The sequence below is a fragment of the Notechis scutatus genome, chromosome 10 (genome assembly GCF_049901735.1).
Source record: "Notechis scutatus isolate UNSWTSFEM ecotype Mainland chromosome 10, rNotScu1.2, whole genome shotgun sequence".
NCBI classification, from domain to species: domain Eukaryota; kingdom Metazoa; phylum Chordata; class Lepidosauria; order Squamata; family Elapidae; genus Notechis; species Notechis scutatus.
In genome coordinates, this window is record NC_142018.1 from 2,200,012 (window position 1) to 2,219,939 (window position 19,928).

Sequence of the window (19,928 nt, forward strand, 5' to 3'; positions counted from 1 at the left end):
GCCTGACAGATGCTGAGCTTGCAAGCCAGCCAGTCTTTGGGCATGTGCAGAGGGGACTCCAAAAAAAGACGAGAACTTCTACATGCATCTTGACTTTCCTTGCCGGGAGCCCTCTCTTCCTTAAGCGGGATTCCCTTCTCTTCTCGACTTTTCCAGAGCTCTTGTGCTGTGGTGAGGTTTATGCTCCCATCAAAGATTCGGATCTAAGTCTGACCTCCTGCACTTGGCTGCCTCCTCCTCCTCTTGGCTGCGGCCCTCAGCAGGGAGCGGTTACCAGCTGGGGTAAAAGAATGGGAACTTAGCCAGCACAATTGGCAATGCAGGCTGCAACACCGCAATTGAGAGCAGAATTCCCATTGCTAAGCCAGACGGTTGTTAAGTGACTCATGCCCAATTTTACAATATATTTTTTGCCAGAGTCATTAAGCGAATCATGGCAGTTGTTAAGTGAATCACATCGTTAAGTAGATCCAGCTTCCCCCTTAGACAGATCAGAAACCAACTGGGAAGGTCGCAAATGGCGATCAGATTATAAATACAGGTAGTCCTCAACTTACGACCACAATTGAGCCCAAAATTTCTGTTCCAAAATGAAACAGTTGTTAAGTGAGTTTTACCCCATTTTATGACCTGCACTTGCTACAGTTGTTAAGTGAATCTGGCTTCCTCATTGACTTTGCTTGTCAGAAAGTCACAAAAAGGGATCACATAACTCCAGGACACTGCAACTGTCATAAATATGGGTCAATTGCCAAGCATTTGAATTTTGAAACATGATCATGGGGATGCTGCCATGGTCATGAGTGTGAAAAATGGTCATAGGTCACTTTTTTCAGGGCCACTGAACTGTCACTAAATGAACTGTTGTAAGTCAGGGACTACCTTGCCAAGTGACTGGATTTTGTACTTGCAATGTCTGCTCATAAGGTCTATCCAGGACCGTAGCAGGTAAGCGATGCTTGAGCAGAGTCCGTAGGGTTGTCTGGGGCTCTGCGCATCCTCTTCACGGCGGGTTTTCCTTGTTACCTTCTGGGATGTGGGGGCTTGGTGGTATCCGAAGCAGAACATCCACACTCAGTCACAGTTTTGTTCCACATAGCATCAACTTTGTGCACTCTCAAGTTTCCTCTTTCCGTTACATATTCAAAATGGACAGTATTCAGCTTTGTTCGGGTATTTTCCCACGTCATTATAGTTGTGCTTTTAAAGTTGTAGCGACGTTTCGGCAGAATCTCATCTGCCATCATCAGGCTTGTGTATTTGTCAGACGAACACAATACACAAGCCTGATGATGGCAGATGAGATTCTGCCGAAACGTCGCTACAACTTTAAAAGCACAACTATAAAGACGTGGGAAAATACCTGAACAAAGCTGAATACCATACATATAAAAACCCGTGAAAACTTAAGAATGTATATATATATTTGTTTTCGTAGATTTTCACGGGTACAGGTATGTAGGTCTAGGTGTGTTCGGGTCTTTTCCCATGTAAGATTAAGAGTATCTTGGCGACGTTTCGGCGAGGTCCCACTCGCCATCCTCAGGCTGGTGCTTTTGGCTTCGTGCCAGTGCAAGCAGTGTGTGATCGGAGCTGCTATCTCTCTATAAATACTGGTGGTGGGGGCTGGTGTGCTGGGCTGGTTGGCTGTGCTGCTGCCTCTTGATTGGTTGATGGAGTTGATGTTAGTATAATGGGCTGTGTGATGGCCTTGTGAGTTTTGTTGTGGAGACATCCTGGATCTTGTGCTGTAATCTCCTGGGTCGTTTATTTTGTAGTGATCTTTTTTCATTAGCCTCTGGTGTTTTAATGGCTTGGGTAATGGGTTGTGTGATATGCTTGCGAGTTCTTTTGTTGTGGTATCCTGGGTCCTGCGTTGTAATCTCCTGGGTCGTTTGTGTTTTGATCTCTTTTCCATTAGCCTCCTGTGTTGTAATGGCTTGGGTAATGGGTTGTGTGATGACCTTGTGAGATTTATTGCTGTGATATCCTGGGTCATTTGCTGTGTTGCAACTTCTTGAGTTCTTGTGGTATAATTTCCTGAGTTTTCTGATGTGATATCCTGAGTTTGTGGCCATGATGTAGCATTCTGGATTTTAGTCTGGCTTCGAGTTTGGGGTCTGGGTCTGTGTTCTTAATCTTACACACCTAGACCTGTATGTATGTATGTATGTATGTATGTATGTATGTATGTATGTGGGCAGGTATATATTTATGTATATATATAGCATGTGTATGTGTGTGTTATGTATGTGTACATTTTTGAGAGCAGGCAACAGAATTTAAGTTTGATGAAATTGGAAAAAGTTCAGAGAAGAGCAACTAAGACGATCAAAGGCCTGGAGACTAAACCATATGGGTTTGGCTAGTCTAAAGAAAAGGAGGACGAGGGTGACATGAGAGCAATATTCCAGTGTTTGAGGGGCTGCCACAAAGAGGAGGGAGTCAAGCTATTCTCCAAAGCACCCGAGGGCAGGACAAGAAATAATGGATGGAAACTAATCAAGGAGAGAAGCAACCTGGAATTGAGGGGGAATTTCCGAACAATGAGAACAGCTAACCAGTGGAACAGCTGGCCACCAGAAGTTGTGAGTGCTTCATCCCTGCAGGTTTTCAAGAAGAGACTGGTCAGCCCTTTGTCTGAAATGGTATTCTCCTTCTGGACTAGAATATCTCCAAAGTGACTTCCAGCTGTACTCTGCTCTGCTCTGCTCTGCTCTGCTCCCTTCCCTTCCCTTCCCTTCCCTTCCCTTCCATTCCATTCCATTCCATCCCATCCCATCCCATCCCATTCCATTCCATTCCATTCCATTCCATTCCATTCCATTCTATTCTATTCTATTCTATTCTATTCTATTCTATTCTATTCTATTCTATTCTATTCTATTCTATGCCAGTGTGCTCACAATAAAAAATGGCAATAAATGTCTACCTATATCTATCTATCTATCTATCTATCTATCTATCTATCTATCTATCTATCTATCTATCTATCTATCTATCTATCTATAATCTATCTATCATCTGTTAGTTCATTTTTTTTCAGTTGAATGGTCATTAAACAAATGGCTATAAGTGAAGAACTATTTGTTCCAGAGAAATGTGATGGTCCTCCAGGCTGGGCTCCAGGAGTTTCGCCTCAAGGCAAGAATACACCTTCCTCCTGCAGATTTTTCCATAGCTCAAAGTTTCCTTCATTATCAGCCTGTTTTAAGGCTCAGTGGATGGTGGGATGCTCCACAATAAAGCTGCTATCCAGATGAACTTAAAAGGTTCGAAGATGCTCCTAAATCTGCCACAGCAGAAGAATCTCATTGGGTGCTGCAGCATCTGTTGCTCAGCCTGCCACCATGCCAAGGATCAACCAAAAGAACCCCGAAACCTCTTGTTATCTCTGTCCTTGGAAAAAGCAGCCTGTCTGCCTTTCAGGGCAGGTTTTCCCAAATCAGGCAGGGCAGATAGTTTACTTGTCATTTATGGACACTTTTCTTTCTCCAAGATGGCAACTTTATCTTTCTTGGGTTTGTTTTGGGTTTTTTTGCTGCCTGGCTCTCCAGTTATTCTTCCATCATATTTTCTGGTTCCCTGATTTATCTGAGCACCTGATATTGAACAGAGCTAGCTAATTCATAGTGCATTTTGCTAAGCTTTCTTTTCCTTTTCTTTTAAATGGACATTTAGATTCGCCTGTCATCAGCACTCTATCTGGATACTCAGACAAGAGAAAGTTAGTAATCCTGGAACAGAATTTATAATACTGCTATATTAGATTCTTATGAAAATCCCATGGAGTTTGCATACAATTTGCTCCATACATACAAAAGTCAGATGGCCTGGTATCTTTAGAGTCACTTGATTCAGAGTTTATACAGATAATGACACAGGGGCTGCCACAAAGAAAAATCCACCTGTTCTCCAAAGCATCTGAAGGCAGGGCAAGAACCAATGGATGGAGAAATGTCCTGACAGAATAATAAACCAGAGGAACAGCTTGCCTTCAGAAGTTGTGGGTGTTCCATCACTGGAGGCTTTTAAGAAGAGATTGTGCAGCCCCTTGTCTGGAATGCTGTAGAGCAGGGGTGCCCAACCTTGGCAACTTTAAGACTTGTGGACTTCAACTCCCAGAACTCCTCAGCCAGCAAAGCTGGCTGAGGAATTCTGGGAGTTGAAGTCCACAAGTCTTAAAGTTGCCAAGGTTGGACACCCCTGCTATAGAGTATCCTGCTTGAGAAGGGGATTGGACTAGAAGGCCTCCAAGATCCCTTCCAACTCTGTTATCCTGATTAAAAGTGGCCTCTATGGCTCTCAGGGAGCTAACAATCAGATGACTGCAAAGAATATAAACCCTTCCATTCCCCACTATCAGTTAGAACTGATGAAGCTTCCTGGGTGAGAAGTGAAATGTTTTCAGAAAAAGAAAAGAAAACCAAGAAAGACCAATTCCCTTTTGGAAAAGCACTGTGGGACAACCGTGAGAATCTCTTGATGACACTTGATTGACGGTGTTCAGTTGTGAGTGCCATACTTTCAGATTCAGATTGAACTGAATCTCGCTGGACTAGGAACGTAGCCCTTTGAGGAAAGATTGTGGGATCCAGGAAATGTTTAGTCTAGTGAAGAAGTAATGGAAGGGTATTATGACAGCATTCTTGAGTTGCTGAAAAGGTTAGTCAAAGAACTTCTGTCCCTCATTAAATGTAGGATATGGCATAACCTTCTGAGATTCCAGAGGGTTGGACTAATCAAAGAGAGATCCAACCTAGAATTAAGGAGAAATTTCCTGACCGAACAATTCATCAGTGGAACAGCTTGCCTTCAGAAATTGTGGGTCATCCATCACTGGAAGCTTTTAAGAAGAGGTTGGATAGCTATTTGTCCAGAATGATATAGGGTCTCCAGCATAAGCAGGAGATTGGACTAGAACAGTGGTCCCCAACCTTTTTTATGCCGCGGCCCGGTACCGGCATCAGCTGGGCGCCGCCATCTTGTTTTGATGAAAAAGTGCTTCCGGTGAGCTTTCTACCCGGAAAAGCTCACCGGAAGCACTTTTTCATCAAAACAAGATGGCGGCGCCCAGCAAACCAGCGGCCCGGTAGGATTTGTTCCACGGACCGGTACCGGTCCGCGGACCAGTGGTTGGGGACCCCTGGACTAGAAGACCTCCAAGGTCCAACTCTGTTATTCTGTGTCTGGTTGAACGTTAGGAAAACCATTCCAACAAGAGAAGAAACTTGACAGTGACCAAAGACCCAGTAAGATTTCAGGTTTTCATTCATGGGGATGTTCAAGCAGAGGCTTGAAAGCTGTTTGTCAGGAATGCTTTCAATTTAGATTCCTGCTTTAGGTATGGGGTTGGACATCATAGTCCCGGTGGCCTTTTCCAGTTGCAATTTTTGTCAACTTCTTTGTTGTGATTGAAATCTGCCCTGTAGCTATTTCTTTATGGTACATCTCACCCTCCCTTTCTGTTTTCCTCTCTGTAGCAAGATGGATTCTGGATCTACTCCGAGTACTGTAATAACCACTTGGATGCATGCATGGAGCTTTCCAAACTAATGAAGGACGGCAGATACCAGCACTTCTTCGAAGCTTGCCGTCTCTTGCAGCAGATGATCGACATCGCCATAGATGGTTTCCTGTTGACCCCTGTCCAGAAGATCTGCAAGTACCCTCTGCAGCTTGCAGAACTGCTCAAGTACACTGCACAGGATCACAGGTAGGTGTGTGTAGGAGGTAGGGTTGGCTTCAGGGCTGGGAGGAGCAACAAAGCAGGGAGATCTTCTGGGACTGTTGGAGATGGACTCTTTTCATTTAAGCCGTTTCTTTCCAAAAGGTGACTCTGGGATTTTCATTGCTAAGCGTGAGCTAGTACCATATTTTGTAGGGCAGTCAGGTAATATGTTGATCCCCCTAACATTCATTTTACTTTCCCTTGGTCAGATCGGTGCTTTTCCAGAAACAACATAAAACAGAATTTGCAACGGAAGGACAAATTATAGTCAACACCCACAATAGAGAGAGTGTTTGTAGGCATGTAATACAGTGTCTTACACTAGTAGTTCTTGACCTGCGACCATTCAGCCAGCAACTCTTTGAAGTTATGATGGTGCTGAGCAAATGGGGATTGTGAGTTCCAGCTATCCTAGCACCCCTGTGGTCTGCTTCCTTGGCAACCCATCCATACTTGCCACCCATTGCCAAGGGACCTGCAATCATATAATCACCATTTGCACGCGTCTGTCATGACTTTATGGGGAAACCACATGGAAGGTCACCAATCACTGGGGTAAACCTCTGCAGCTGTGCACCCTCCCCTAGCTCCCCTCTGGTCAAGCCACAGCAACCATTCAGGCACTCTGTGCACTCTTCCTGACACATGCTGCACCTACATATCCCCTTCCAGACCATGTGGTGCCTCCTGCAATCTTCACAGCACTTCTCACACATCCCCTCACATCCTCCCTGACCTACATGGCACCTCTCACAAACTTCCTTCCCAACCCTGTGGTGCCATTTAGGCATCTCCTTGCACCCCTCCCCAATCTGCACCTCTCATGCACTCTCATGCAACCCTGCACACATTCCCTGACTGGTGCAGTGTTCCTTATGCAACCCTTTGCATCCTAGCGCATCTTCCTTCTGCTGCATGGCACTTCTCACGCAGCCTCCCTGCAGCAGCTACCTGCAATTTCCCACCTACCAGCCAGGGACCTGCAATTTCCTGCCGGCTTCCCCATTGACTGGTTGTGGGAATCCGGCAGGAAATCACCTCACCTAAAGACCCATGGGGTTCAATTAACTGTGGTAACCAGGACTGCAGGAATGGTCACTAAACAATGTGGTTGTGCTTTACAACTGCATTGCTTAGTACCAGAAATTCTGTCCCAATTTCTGTCTTAAGTTGAAAACTCTCGGTACCTATGTTAAATTTTAGAGAGATTTTTTGGCTTCCAACTGCTTGGTCATATGGTCAGCAATCTAATAAGGAGACATGTAAAATAAATGTCATTCGCTTGAATTATTTCTTTCATTTTCAGAGCATTGAGCTCTCTCTCTCTCTCTCTCTCTCTCTCTCTCTCTCTCTCTCTCTCTCTCTCTCTCTCTCTCTCTCTCTCTCTCTCTCTCTCACACACACACACACACAGACACAGACACAGACACAGACACAGACACAGACACAGACACAGAGTGTGTGTATGTTTGTGAGGGAGAGAAAGAAAGAAAGAGACTTTCTTTGTCTCCCCAGAATTTTCCCTCCATCAAATCTGATATTCCTCTCTGAGCAGATAGATACATTTCCAATTGTTAAATTACTGTTATTATTTTCTGCAAATGCTGACAGGATCTCAATAACACCTTGAGACATTCTTGGAAGTAAAGATGCGGTTCTTTTGCAGACGGACTGCCTCCAGTTTAATTTATATTTCAGAGTTTGGCCTCCCTTTGGATAGGTAGCTGTTTGTGGGCACAGAAATCTCCTCCTGACATCAGCAAGCGAGTCTCTTTCTTCCCTACCACATTAGCAATCTTTTTCTTTTTTAATCTCCCAGCCATCTAAATTTACTCTACAAGATGCCATCTGGGTGGAAAGCAAGACTTCTGGTCCTTGAAACACGGGGTAAGCCTGGCCCTGTTTGGCCAGGAGCCTCGTCCTCCCACGAAATCATTAAGGAAAAGCTACAGTTCCCCTCCAGGGAGCCGTTCCATAGTATTAATCCATCGGCCCCAGCAAACATCCCTGGCCATTTCTCATCTGTCATTTGCTCGTTGAGCTGGAGCCGTCGGCTTCTGTCTGCAGAAGTTTGTTTTGTTAATGAGTGGATGGCAAGGGAGGGGAAAGTGGGGGAGGGGGGGCAGCTCCATTCATAAATGACACCTCTAAAAATTTAAAAAAAAAAACCTTAAAGTGAGGGAACGCAGCTAGGGCAGGGAGCATATGTGCCTGCCATTGAAAAGAGGGATGCTAAAAGCAGAGGTTATCTCCTTGGTTTAAAATCTAGACGTCCAGAATGTAGGAGGGGAGATGGCTCAATTTCCAAAAGTCAGCTGTTGGGCAGTGTGTGTGTATCTGTGTGTGTGTGTGTGTTTGTGTGCCTGTGTTTGTGTGTCAGAGCTGAAGATCAGCTGATTAGATTGTCTTCTGTTCTGTGCCCCAGTCAGCAGTCCACTCTGACTGGACTAGCTTGCCTTCAGAAGTTGTGGATGCTCCATCACTGGAGGCTTTCAAGAACAGCCTGGACAGCCACTTGTCTGTATAGTATAGTATAGTGTAGAGTAGTGTAGTGTAGTGTAGTGTAGTGTAGTGTAGTGTAGTGTAGTGTAGTGTAGTGTAGAGTAGTGTAGTGTAGAGTAGTGTAGTGTAGTGTAGTGTAGTGTAGTGTAGTGTAGTGTAGTGTAGTGTAGTGTAGTGTAGTATAGTATAGAATAGAATAGAATAGAATAGAATAGAATAGAATAGAATAGAATAGAATAGAATAGAAGAATAGAATAGAATAGAATAGAATAGAATAGAATAAGGAAATTAGAATAGAATAGAATAGAATAGAATAGAATAGAATAGAATAGAATAGAATAGAATAAGGAAATTTAGAATAGAATAGAATAGAATAGAATAGAATAGAATAGAATAGAATTCTTTATTAGCCAAGTGTGATTGGACACACAAGGAATTTGTCTCGGTGCAAATGCTCTCAGTGCACATAAAAGAAAAGATACATTCGTCAACAGTCAAGAATCATCAGATAGAACACTTAATGATAGTCATAGGGTACAATCAGCAATCAAATCATACTAGGAAACAGTCAATATAAATCATAAAGATACAAGCGACAAAGTTACAGTCCTACAATCACAAGTAGGAGGGGATGGGTGATAAGGAGTGGTGAGAAGATTAACAGTAATAGTAGTGTACACTTTGTAAATAGTTGAACGGTGTTGAGGGAATTATTTGTTTAGCAGAGTGATGGCATTCATGGAAAAAACTGTTCTTGTGTCTAGGTGTTCTGGTGTGCGGTGCTCTATAGCGTCATTTTGAGGGTAGGAGTTGAAACAGTTTATGTCTGGGATGTGAGGGGTCTGTAAATATTTTCACAGCCCTCTTTATGACTCGTGCAGTATGCAGGTCCTCCATGGAAGGCAGGTTGGTAGCCATTGTTTTTCTGCAGTCCTAATTCCTCTCTGGAGTCTGTGTCTGTCCTGTTGGGTTGCAGAACCAAACCAGACAGTTATAGAGGTGCAGGTGCTTAGTGACATAAACTATTTGCAACACTTCCCAGATGGCTCCCAATATGTAAAAATCAGTGGGGAGCCAGATTCCTTTAATTACTGAGTGATGGACGTAACTTTAGTGATTTGCTCAACAACTGTGGCAAAAATGTGGTCAAATTGTCTGCAGCACCCCTAACAGCCACCTTGTTCAGCATCAGAAATTCTGATCCGGGTTGTGGTCATATGTTTAGGACCAACTATATGTGGACTGATCTGTCGGGTAGATGCTTCATGAAATCAGCCTCTTGTCTGATGATGCTTCATGAAACCAGCCCTTCCATTAAGCAATTTTATTGATCAGTTGATGAGCTTTACAAGCCACCTTTTCTTCAAGAACTTGAGACAGCTTATGGAGGGATCTGTCAGCACCAGGGAAATCAGGAGATCCAGGCAGTTCAAATGGGTATAAAGTTTTATTGTAAGCTTAAGCTCTTTCTAGCAGGGGTCCCCAAGCCCCAGGCCCTAGCCCACTACTGGGCTGTGAGCTGTTTACAACCAGGCCGTGGAAGCGTCAAGATGAGAGTGTGAATTGCCACTGGCATGAGCAACAGGGAAGCACATGCTCCACTTGCACGAGCCACGTGCGTGCCTGCTGTTTGCACAAATGTGTGCATTTGCTAGCCAAATCATGCAGAACCATCCCCTCTCCCTTCCCCAGCCCTGACCAGTCGACAAAGCCGGAAAGGTTCAGACAATTCTGCGGTACAAGAATCTGCACTACTGGGCTGGACTTAGATCTCTTGTGGGCGTGTAGGGACTCAGGGCTGATGGTGCTTTGACCCCACCCTTGGGCTCAGCCTGGTCATCTGCATTCCTTTTCGTCCCACAAAAATAACTTGACTGGCCCCAAGTAATCCAGCAATAGAAATCCCACTATAGCTGAGAGAGGATTTTGACTCCGATCTCCCACTCATGTTCCATAACCTTAACCACTCCGCCACCTGGACTCAGCTTGATGGCGTGATTTGGGGGAGCAGGGTGACTTTCTGTGTTATATGACTGTAGAAACTGTGATTTGTAAACCCTGGTTGGACTTGAGCTGTAGGAAGCCAGTCATCGACTTCTGCTGGTTATGATCTCTGTTGCATCTTATCTTTCAGCCTCTCTGTGCGTTCAATACATTAAAAAAAACATAAATTTTATTTGTCTATGGAGTTTCCCAACGATCCAGGTCATGGTTGTCCCAAAGGTGATTTTTCCAAAAGGCAGCTGGACTCTCTTGGGTTTTTTTCTGTGAAAACCCTTCTGAATAAATGAAGAAGCTACTTGGACGAGAAGTGAAACGTTTTCAAAAAACAACAAAAACAACAACCAGAAAGTCCAGTTGGTTTTTGGAAAAGCACCTTTGGGATATAAATTTTATTTAAAGTTTTAAGGAGGACATTAAAACTAACACCCACTGATGGAAAGAATACAAAGACGAAAGAAAAGACCAAAGCGCGGGTGCAGTGGGGGGGGGGGGAGAACAAGAAAGAACAGTGGTTTCTATGCAGATTGTATAAATCTTGCGCCCTTCCTTCCCCTTGCTCCTTCTACTCAGGGAGCACACTCTTCTGTGTGCAACAGCACTTCAGGTGGTGGCAACACAGCCAGAAATAACAAAGGACTTTCTTGGCAGGACCTGATGTGGCATTTTTCTGACATAATGCTGAGTGGGAACACACCAGGTGTTTGTGGGAGGCCCACAGCCAACCCTCATGCTAAAATGAGCAGTTCTTTGAATGGGGAAATGTAACAGGCTCTCTCTGCCCAGGTTCCCCTGTTGGGATTCTGTTGGAAATGCTGAGGTGTTTGTCAATGTTGTGAGAGGAGGAATGGCCAACCCATCTCGGAAAGGCAGTGTTTGGAAACTTCTTGGAAACTCCCACATCTCTTCCTAGTTGCTAAGTTATTTACTAGTTGCTAAAGAGAAATTTCCTAATGGTGGGAACAATCAACCAGTGGAATGCCTTGCTTTCAGAACTGGTGAATGACTCATCATTGGAGGCTTTCAAGAAGAAACTGGACACCATTTGTTTGAAATGGTATACAGTTTCCTGCCTGAGCAGGGGGTTGGACTAAGGCAGGGATCCCCAACCACCGGGCCGCGGACCGGTACCGGTCTGTGGAGCACTCTGTACCGGGCCGCAAAGAAAAAAAATAAAAAAAATGGCGGCTTTCTTCGTCTTCGGTGAATGCTGCTGGGATCAGGGATCAAGGACACAAATGAAAGAAGGGGAGGGAGGAAGCAACCAAAGCCTGTCCTGCTCTCCGGCTCAGCGGCTTCGGTTTCCTCCCGCCTCGTTCCTCTCTCAGTCGCTCTCTCGCTCCTCCACCAGCCCAGGAAGAAACTGCTTCAAAGAAGCCGGAAGTGGCTTTTCCTGTCGCCGCAGCTCCTCCGAAGCGCCCGTTCACCCCACCCGCCCGCCCGCGTGCGGTTCAATCCAGTGCTCTGTTCTGCCTGCCTGCCTGCCTTCGTTTCTGGTTGATTCGGAGCAGCTTCGGCTGAGAATAATAACTATTCGCCTCTTTTTATCAGCCGAAGCTGCTCCGAAACAACCAGAAACGCAGGCAGGCAGGCAGGCAGGCAGGCAGAACGGAGCACTGTGGATTGAACCGCGCGCGGGCGGGCGGGGGTGAACGGGCACTTCGGAGGAGCTGCGGCGACAGGAAAAGCCACCCCCCCAGCTTCTTTGAAGCAGTTTCTTCCTGGGCTGGATGTTAAGAGGTCCATCGTAGCTCTGAATGATCCCTAAACAAGGACTACAGGAGCTTCCTAGGGAAAACACACTGACTAAATGCTCCTCATTCAATTCCTGTTTTCACCAAACAGAGATAAGAGAAACATCTGCATGAAATTTTGTAGCTACACAGCTGGGCAAGACCTAGAACTAGAGAGACTGCAGTCAGGTGTCTTTAATGCTAGTTGTAGGGTAAACATAAAGTTTTGGGAATGGAAAATAGAATCCCCCGGTCCTTGAAAAAGTGTTTCTGCTTGAAACTGGTCCCTGGTACAAAAAGGTTGGGGACCACTGGACTAAAGGACCTCCAAGGTCCCTTCCAACTCTGCTATTCCATGTCATTCTGTGTTATGTTAGTTTTCATTTTGGGTCTGATGATTTTGCTTTCAGAGCAGCTCTGGCGATAGGTTCCTGGGTAGAGTAGGGTAGTCATAGAATGAGCCATAGAAAATAATTCCCCTTCAGGAGCGCAGTACCAGAAGCTCAAAAATACCACCCTCCCCAGCTCCACAAATGGGAAAAACATTGCAAAATGTCACATGACAGCAACGTGACGAGGCAAGACAGTTTCACATAATAGTGAGCAATGTATATAAAAAGTAAGGTTGTGTGTCATACTTGTAGTTATTGTTTCCTTGTGGCTCCAAAATATCTCATAAGCTGGTGATAAGCTGGTGACACTTATTGACTGACAAGGGACCTTGTTTCTCAGACTTTGATTATTTCTCTGGCTATTGGTGCTCATTGCCTCAATTCTCCATGAGAATTCCTTTAGTGTTTCTCCTTGTGGGCTTTTTAAGGTTGTGCATTTGAGCTTGCAATGGATGCTACCATTGTCTGTGTGTGTTTATGACATGGCTTTCCATCTCTCTTGTAGACTCCCTTGCTGTTAACACTTCCTGCTACGAAAAGGCTTAGAGTAATAGGAGTAGAGAAAGTCAAGGAATTTATATCACCCTAAGGAAGGGATTGCATAATTCAAGACCGGACATATGTGTGGAGATTCTTGAAGATTTTGAAACAAACTAATGCTATACTTACACATGAGAAAGTCACCAATTTTTGTATATGTTGAAGAAATTCATCAAATGTCATCTGATTAGAGCAGGAGCGATGGAAAAACTTGCAGAATAATTCTAACATAATTCTACAACCATAAAGGAGCTTATTGTATCCCATCTGAATTGAGTTTGAGATCTGTCTGAAAGTTCCTCCAGACCTTTGGCTAAATTGCTACCTCACTTAGCCACCATTGCATGGTTTATTCAAGAAACCATAACTAAGGATTCTTTAGCAGGACAAACCATTGGAGTGTGCAGCCTTTGCTGGCTCTAGTGAAGAAGTTCTCAACTGGAATTCAGGGGTCCATACTTCTGTGCAAAGATAATTTGCCAACCATATGGGATGAAGAAAAGACCATAGATCAGGCAAAGTGGGCAAAATTCTTGTGAAAAAAAGTAGAACATAGAATAATGGAGTTGGAAGAGATCTTGGAGGTCTAGTCCAATCCCTTGCTTGAGCAGGAAACCCTGTACTATTCCAGATAAATGGTTGTCCAGTCTCTTTTTGAAAGCCTTCAGTAATGGAGCACCTACAACTTCTGAAGTCAAGCTGTTCCATTGGTTGATTGCTGTCACCTAAGTTGCTCCCCTCCTTGGTTAGTTTCCATCGTTGTTTCTTGGCTTGCCTTTTAGCGCTTTGGAAATAGTTTGATCTTGTCTTTGTAGGAGCCCCTCAAATATCGGCACAGTGCTATCCTGCAGCCCTGGTCCTTCTTTGCACTAGACAAAACACACCCAATTCCTGTGGCCATTCTCCAGCTCCCTAATCATTCTTGTTGTAATCTGGTTTAATTTTGTACTTGAAGGGCTAGACTTCTTTGGGAGACACCAAAGAACCTCTGCCTACCGGAATGGCTCCCTTAGGCTTAGGTGGTTTGATTCAATTTTCCATGCGCACCTCATCATGTTCCCAGGCGACCTCACCATTGTTCCATCACTTCTGTGATTTTACAGGCTCTTCCTCCATCCCTTTTTTCTCCCCAGTGACTACCGATACGTGGCCGCTGCGCTTGCTGTCATGAGGAATGTGACCCAGCAGATCAACGAGCGGAAGAGGAGACTGGAGAACATAGACAAGATCGCTCAGTGGCAGGCATCTGTCCTGGATTGGGAGGTAGGTGGCCCTCCTTGCAATATTTCACTTCTGCCTATGGCTCAGTGCAAGACTTCAGAGCAGATCAGGCACTCACTTCCTGACAGCTGACCTCTGGGGATTTATGTAGTTATTTGCATAGGCAATTTATGCCCTGCATTTTCACTGGGGAATGGCTTACCCACCCTCTCCAAGCCCTGTTGCTTTGATGTCTGCATGAGAGACATTTGGAGGGGGGGGGGGCGTGGCGTTGCTCATTAGGAAATTCAGGGGTTTCTTTAGCTGAAGGCCACCCTTCCCCATTGAGTCCACCGTGATTAAGTTAACTTGGGCAGATGCGTGTGAAGCTCCTGCAATGCGCTGATGTTGGATGAGCGCCCTCTTTGGTTAGTTACAGCTACTACTATTAAAACGCTTAGGGTTTCTTTCCTATTTCCTTTCTTGGACTTTCACACGTATTTATCTAAATTGTTGTTGCATTTAGAGTCTCCCTTTTCCCGGGAATTAAATGCTGTACAGGAGATATCTCCTCCTCCTCCTCTTATTCCTACCACACTCCCACGAAGGCAGATGAATGGAGAAGCTCTGTTTGGTCAGCTGTCTTAGTCATAACACTATTAATAACTCTTTCCCAGGGGGAGAAGCTAAGAATTGGACTTGAGTGATTTATTTGGTTTTTATTTGCTTTTGGTTGAGAGCATCTTTTCAGAAGCCTGTCTTTGTGGCTTGTGTACCATGGTTTTTTATTTTTTATTTTTTATTATTAGGTAGTTCTTGAATTACAACAGTTCATTTAGTGACTGTTCAAAGTTACATCACTGAAAAAAAGGGACTGATGACCATTTTTCACACTTACGTCCGTTGGAGCATCCCTGTGGTCATGTGATCAAAATTCAGACCGTTGGCAACTGACTGACATTGATGATGTGGTTGTCCTAGGGGGTCACGAGATCCCCTTTTGCGACCTTCTGACAAGCAAAGTCAATGGGAAAGTCAGATTCACTTAAGAAACATGTAACTAACTTAACAGCTGCTGTGATTCACTTAACAACAGTGGCAAGAAAGGTTGTTAAATAGGGCAGAACTTACTTATCGAACGTCTTGCTTGGCAACATAAATTTTGGGCTCAATTGTAGTTATAAGTCAAGGACTACCTGTATTGTGGTATACTGCACAGTCAGCCAGATAAAACACAAATCCTGTACAGGTTAAACTCATATTAAACATTTTCTGAGTTAAATCACATCTTATTCTCACAATCCATTCCCCAACACATTTTTACTTAACGCTAGTGTAATAAATGGCTTAATGAATATATCAGAGCTATGCTGTATCAGGCAAAATTAGCTGTCTCATTTGCAGAGAGATAAAATTGCCTTTGTTTTATTTTTTTATTATACTTCTAATATGTACATAATATCACGTGTTTATCAGGCTTCGATCAGCCAGGAACTTAATATAATATTCCACTCCCCAATTGTAGAATATTCTTACGCTAAACATCTTCTCCGTGTATGTATTCTTGAAATAGTTTTTTTTTAAAGTGAAATCTTATTTTCTAATATTTTCTTTCAGATATTCCTTATTGCAAAAGAGTAGTGGCTTTGTTGTTCAAGTTCTACACATAAATTAAAACTAATGTGAAATATTTTGTCTGGATATTTGTTAGTTGTGCATGGCCACCTAATTGGCATATATTAATTATTTAATTTAAATTAAGAGATGTGATTGATGGGGATTGGTGGGAGAAACCTAAATTGGTGGGAGGGGGAGTTTAGGCAGGAGAGGAGGGGAACATGATTAATTCTCTTTTCTTTCTGTTCTTTCCTTACTCCTTTGCATGTTGTAATGCAAATAAGGAATTATTTTCTTAATGGAGATGAACTTGGTATCTTGGTTGTGGTCTTTTTAGAGCCTTGTTGACTCTTTGATATTCACTGAAGCATGATACATGGAATAACTTGAGAACAAACAGAGGAGGACAGGACTAGTTATACCAAATTAATTATGGATTATTACTTCTCTAAAGGAACAGCACTAAACAAGACAGTCAGGCATACATTCATTAGCTTCCTTCTGCTGTTTGCAGGGAGCTAATGTAAGATACCCCGTAAGAACAAAACAGAACAAATGAACAGTGTTGGAAGGTACCTTGCAGGCCTTGCCCTGGAGGCGAGCCATTCTACTGGTTCATTGTCCTCACTGGTAGGAAGTGTTCTCCTTAGCTCTATATTGCTTCTCAATCAGTTTTCCATCAGTTGCTTCTTGCCTTGCCTTTGGGTGCTTTGGAAAAAGGGTTAACCTAACATAGAACAGAGAATAATAGTTGGAAGGGACCTTGGAGGTTCTCCAGTCCAAACCCCTGGACATGCAGGAGACCCTGCACCATTTCAGATAAATGGTTGTCCATCTCTTCTTAAAGCCTCCAAGTGATGAAGGCAAGCCAACCCCCTGATTGATTGTTCTCACCATCAGGAAATATCTCCTTAGTTCCAGGTTGCTTCTCTCCTTGATTAGTTTCCCTCCATTGCTTCTTGTCCTGCCTTCTGGGACTTTGGAACGTAGGTTGACTCCCCTCTTCTTTGGGGCAGGCCCTCAAATATTGGATCACTGCTGTCATGTCGCCCCTGGTCCTTCTTTTCACTAGACTAGATATACCCAATTCCTGCAATCGTTTTTCATATGTTTTAGCCTCCAGGCCCCTAACCATTCTTCTTGTTGTTCTCTGCATTCTCTCCAGAGTCTTTTTTTTAAATAATACAATGGAAAAACCTCTCAACTGTATATCATCTTAGGTTAAGAAAAGGATAGTACCGAGATACTTAGTATTCATGAGAAGATGGAAAGTTGCAAGTTGACCTTTGGTCTGGATCGATAACTATTTTAGTCCTGTCATCATTAATACTGTGAGAGGTTGGTTTTTAGAGCTATGGCATCCATCCAACTATGCAGAGCTGTCCCCCCCCCCCCTTTCTCCTGCCTTATTTAACAATTCAAAACTACCAATCGAAGCCACTTCTGGGAGAAAAAGAAGCAGCTGCATTATGGAAATGAATGGAGACGAGGAGATTAACCAGAATTCTCCACTGAAACAGGAATAGTTCAGTATAATTTTGGCTCTGGAATTTTAGGGCATAGTTGTAGCTTTAGGGCAGGGTGTCCAACCTTGGCAACTTTAAGACTTGTGGACTTCAACTCCCCAGAATTCCTCAGCCAGCTTTGCTGGCTGAGGAGTCTGGGAGATGAAGTCACAAATGCTTAAAGTGCCAGGTTGTACCCTGCTTTAGGGCATAAGGGTACAGTTGTAGCTTCTAAAAAAATGTTCAGTTGCAAGTGGGTATAAGTAATTTTCATTTTGGGATGGCCCAGTTTTGGGATGGCCCAGCAGCAGCCTTGGAAATGGACTGGGGCAACCCAGTCAGGGAGGTTGTCTCTTTGCAATGGCAGTTCTGTCTTTTTAGGGAATTGTGTGGTGGACCTCAAACCAAGAATGGCGCCTGGCAGTCCTTCCAGGCTGAGTTCTTTATTGTTTCAGACTCATAGACAACGTTTTGCCAGTCTACTATCTGCATCTACAATATACTCCTAAGGGCTGTTATGTAGGGACTGTCTCCACCCTCTTTCTCTCACACATGATCGCTGGACTGAGTTGCCTCTTGCTCCTCTGGAATAAACCCCCTTCCTCCTGGGGATCCAGTTCCTTACTACATTCTATCATATTGTGTTGGATTTCCATATGAAAGCATCTACTGTCCTGTTATACCTTCCTACCTAAAATATATGCCCACAATCTCCTTAGAATGATCTCGTTATAGTCCATCCTTATCCTGTTTGCTTGATAGCAGGATGACCTTACACCTTCCGGGCAAAGGCAGACTTTTCATAGAACAAATTAAAAGAAAACCAGAATGGAAGACGTTCCCCCATCCCCTGCCCCCTTGTTGAGAAGCCAGTTTTTCCTATTTTTATCTCTGACTTCCATTCCAGACCATTGTTGCTGATGCTCCACATCTGGACAAATTCTGGGGTTATCATAACCCAATTATGTCCACCCAAATTCACAGCACTTTGGGCGTGAATATGTTCAAAATCTGAAGTCAGAATAAGACATGTAATCTCTTTGTATCACTATTCAGTATGGACAGAGGCCTTGGAGTTCAAGACGGTCCCATTAATCTGAGGGTTTGAAAATTAAATTTTCAGCTGGCGTATCCAGATGGGGTCTGCTTCCCAAGACAAGAATGGATGCCCAGCTCTGACTTTTATCTTCCGTTAGCCTTATCCAGTTTGTAACAGTGACTGAGGTGCAAAAGGGAGAAGAGGCCTAAAAGAAAGATCTTCAGGTTCAAAACAAACATAAATGAGAGTAGTGGGTGGATTTGGTTGGAACTCTCCCAATAAGGACAGTGGAATGTATGCCTTAGGACAAAGCAGTTCCCAACCGTGGCAATATTAAAAGCTCCTAAGACGAGAAATGGATTTGTGGAAAGATCTCTCCTGAACAATGCAAATTATTTCATTGCAATTAGGATTTGGCAAGAAAGAACTATACTATTTACATTTAATCATTATGTTTGGGTCTGTCATGCCCCTGGTGGAGACTGACTCTGAGGAAGAGGAGGAACAGCCAACAGGGAGTGGGAGTGTGGCTCCAGAGGTGGTGGAGGAGGCTGGGGGAGGGCAGAGGCCGGCTGAGCAGTCAGAGGAGGACCCAGGCCCATCCCATATCCATCCTAGGTCACGCAGGGAGGAGAGGATCAGGGAAAAGTGAGGTCTACTCAAGAGGAGATTACCATGATCCTCCTCGTGGCTTGCAGGTGGGAGCGATGTATATAAGTTTGTAACTACGCAGTTAGAATTGCTAGAGTCAAGTTTAGTGTTTACTTTGAAAGAGGTTTATCTTTGCTGGCGTTCTTCCCATGGACTTTTCTCGGTTATTTTCCTGGAGTTTATGATTAGTTATCTTGGCTTGCTTCGGAACTCTCATCAATGCGGTTTGTTTTGGTTTTCTGTTTGCCTCATTATTTACTTTTGTGACTTTAAACTGTGCCTAATAAAACGGTGAAGTTAAGTTGAAGGCCTTACCGGACTTTAATATATGTTTTGGGGTTTGGGTTATTTTGAGAGACTACGGGTCATCACATTTTGACTCCAGCCAAACTTATTTTTGCTTTTTGTGGGGTGACCATGGATCACCTCAGAGCAGAGATTGCCCAGTTAACCCAGCAAGTGGCTCTTTTGACTGCACAGGTGGCACAAATGCAAGCTGCCCGGCCATGCCAAAAATGCCCAGTGGCAGTGCCAGATAAATTTGGTGGTTCGTTGGCCCAATTTCCAGCATTTTTTGGGCAGTGCCAGCTTTACATGAGCCTTCGGCCTGAGGACTTTCCCACTGACCAAGATAAGGTGGGGTTTTTGATTAGTTTGTTGTCAGGCTCTGCAGCACATTGGGGAGACGCCTCTGCTGACCCAGCCCAACCAGGAGTTGGACAATTACACCGAGTTTTGCCATCACTTTCTGGCCATGTTTGAGGACCCTGTTCGAAGCCAAACAGCAAACAGACGTTTGAGAGAGTTGAAGCAGGGACGTGGCTCACTCATGGATTATATTGCTAGTTTTTTGGGTGGTTGCTCAGGATGTACAATGGAATGAGGCAGCACTATTAGACCAGTTCCAGGAGGATTTGTCATTGGAGCTCCTGGATGAGTTGGCGCACACTGAATACCCTCACACCCTTCAGGAGCTCATGCATTTGTGTCTTCGTATCGATGCTAGACTTCAGCAGT

The 19,928-nt window shown here is 44.1% G+C and overlaps 2 protein-coding genes across 7 annotated transcripts in view; both read left to right on the top strand.

The window, feature by feature from the left end:
• The window catches only part of ARHGEF9 (Cdc42 guanine nucleotide exchange factor 9), a 262,693-nt gene that overhangs the window by 194,228 nt on the left and 48,537 nt on the right, over positions 1-19,928 (top strand). For all 6 annotated transcript variants that reach the window (XM_087971959.1, XM_087971957.1, XM_087971956.1 and 3 more), the window contains 2 exons: positions 5,484-5,716; positions 14,033-14,162. In XM_087971959.1, the coding sequence (XP_087828085.1) occupies positions 5,484-5,716; positions 14,033-14,162 (363 nt within the window). The remainder of the gene's footprint in view (positions 1-5,483; positions 5,717-14,032; positions 14,163-19,928) is intronic.
• The window catches only part of LOC148129729 (uncharacterized), a 131,267-nt gene that overhangs the window by 77,164 nt on the left and 34,175 nt on the right, over positions 1-19,928 (top strand). Inside the window, exons 5-6 of the mRNA XM_087971963.1 lie at positions 5,484-5,716; positions 14,033-14,162. The gene's annotated coding sequence lies outside the window, so the exon portion shown is untranslated. The remainder of the gene's footprint in view (positions 1-5,483; positions 5,717-14,032; positions 14,163-19,928) is intronic.